The 2,133-nt window shown below is 64.2% G+C and overlaps 1 protein-coding gene across 1 annotated transcript in view; it reads left to right on the top strand.

Moving 5' to 3' along the window:
• Window positions 1-2,133, top strand: part of TRIM28 (tripartite motif containing 28) — a gene marked incomplete at its 3' end in the record, with an annotated part of 13,149 nt that extends 11,016 nt beyond the window's left edge. Inside the window, exons 13-14 of the mRNA XM_014954038.1 lie at window positions 193-696; window positions 2,019-2,133. Coding sequence (XP_014809524.1) covers window positions 193-696; window positions 2,019-2,133 — 619 coding nt within the window. The remainder of the gene's footprint in view (window positions 1-192; window positions 697-2,018) is intronic.

The raw sequence follows: 2,133 nt of genomic DNA, 5'->3' as shown, positions 1-2,133 counted from the left end.
CCCTTGTCCTCCCTGTCCCTGGGGTCCCCCCATGTTGGGGGGTGGCTGGTGTCCCCCTGTCCCTTTGTCCTGCGGGTTGTCTGGGTGCCCTCCCTCTTGTCACCCCATGTCCTGAAGGGATCAGGACCCCCAGGAAATCTACCCTGGGGGGTAGTCGTTGAGGAGTGTCTCCCTAAAATTTGTCTCCCCCAGGAGCCGGCCCCCCAGTGGCCCCGTCAGCCCCCTCCTCCGCAAGGTGCCCCGCGTGAGCCTGGAGCGCTTGGACCTGGATCTCTCGGGGGCGTCGCAGCCCCCCGTCTTCCGGGTCTTCCCCGGCTCCTCCGCCGAGGACTTCAGCCTCATCATCATCGAGCGGGGGGCGCAGCCGACCCCCCCCGTCCCTTCCCTTGCCCCCCCCCCCCCCAAACCTTCCTCCGTCTGTCCCTCCCTCTCACCCCCCTCTCCCCTCCGGCAGGAGGAGCAGCAGGAGGCGGCCATCGGGGACACCCAGGACACCAAACCCGTGGGGCTGATCCCGGAGCACCCTGGGGTGCTGGCACCCACCGGATCCTCGGGGGGGATTCAGGGATCCTCCCAACTCCCCAGTGTCTCCTCTTGCCGCGTCTGCTGCCGGGCCGGGGCCGTGGTGATGTGTGATTGTTGTGAGCGCTGCTACCACCTCAGCTGTCACCTCCCTGCCCTCCAGGAGGTCCCCAGGTAGGTCTTATCCCTGGGATCTGCTGGGATCCACTGGTCACCTCCCTCCGCCCCTGGGATCCGCTGGGATCCACTTTGTCACCTCCACCTGTCCCTGGGATGCACTGGTCACCTCCCTCCGCCCCTGGGATCCGCTGGGATCCACTTTGTCACCTCCCCATGTCCCTGGGATGCACTGATCACCTCCCTGCGCCCCTGGGAGCCTCTTGTTGTGCCCCTGGGATCCTCTGGGATCTGCTTGTCACATCCCCGTGTCCCTGGGATCTGCTGGGATCCACTCTGTCCCCTCCCCACCTCCCTGCATCCCTGGGATCCACTTGTCACCTTCCTGTGCCACCAGATCTGTGGGATGGGCTGATCTCCTGCCAGATCCCAGGGGATCTACTCCCAGGGGATCCCAGGGATCCCTGCCAGATCTCCCAGGGGAACTACTGCTTCTGGGTCCAAGGATGGGGGTGGAATTGCTGCCCCCCCCCTCTCCCTACCCCAGATCCCGGATCCCTCCGCCCCACATCCAGTCCTTCCCCAACCCAGGGATCCATGGCCACTGCGGGAGCTTTGGGAGCCGCTCTCCCTCGGGATCCACTGGTGTTTTGGGGGATCCAGGGGAGCTTTTTAGCATCCATTGGTATTTTTGGGGATCCACCCATCCCTGCTCTGAGGGTGGTGCTGCCAGGTTTTCCAGTCCTTGCTTCCTACTGGATCCCCAGGTGGGATTTTCCCTCCCCATGGGCCAGGTTCACCCTCGTGATCCCTGGGGATCTGCTCTCAATCCATGTGGATCGACCAGAGAGCCCTGGGGGGAAGGATCTAGCTCTTGAACCCGGATCCTCTGGGATCTCCTGATCCCCCTCTGCGTTGGGATCTACCCCTTGATCCCAAATCCTGGGGGAAGCCCAGCTCCTCCTCCGGGATCCCTGGATCCTCCTGGGGAATCCCCACAACGCCCCACATCCCTTGGGGATCTCCTCTCCCCCACGGGGCGTTCATCTCCCGTCAGTTGGGACCTCCTGGATCCCTGGGGAGCCGGGATCCCCCCTTCATTCCCCTGGGATTCCCCTGGCTGATCCAAAATCCTGTGGGATCCACTGCTATCTCCACCATTCCCTTCATCCTTGATCCCAGGGGATCTTCAGGGCCCCAATCCCTGGGGGAGCTTTGGACCCCGATCCCTGGGGACCTCGTCCCGCTGATCCCTGAGGGATCTCTGGGCCCGGATCTCTGGGGGATCTCTGGGGCCTGATCTGAGGGAGCTCTGGACCCCGATCCCGAGGGAAAATCCACCGGATCCCTCAAATGGATCCCTCCTCCTGATCCCACAGCCCGGAATGGCGCTGTCTCCTGTGCCAGGACCTTCCCCCCCCCAGCGACGATCCCCCCAACGGCTTCAAGGAGGGAGATCCCCAAAAGCTCTGCCCCACGGATCAGCGGGTACGT

Source organism: Calidris pugnax, unplaced genomic scaffold, assembly GCF_001431845.1.
Source record: "Calidris pugnax isolate Ruff unplaced genomic scaffold, ASM143184v1 scaffold278, whole genome shotgun sequence".
Taxonomy (NCBI): domain Eukaryota; kingdom Metazoa; phylum Chordata; class Aves; order Charadriiformes; family Scolopacidae; genus Calidris; species Calidris pugnax.
The sequence above is the reverse complement of the archived record's forward strand: the minus strand, read 5'-3'. Positions and strand labels throughout refer to the sequence as shown.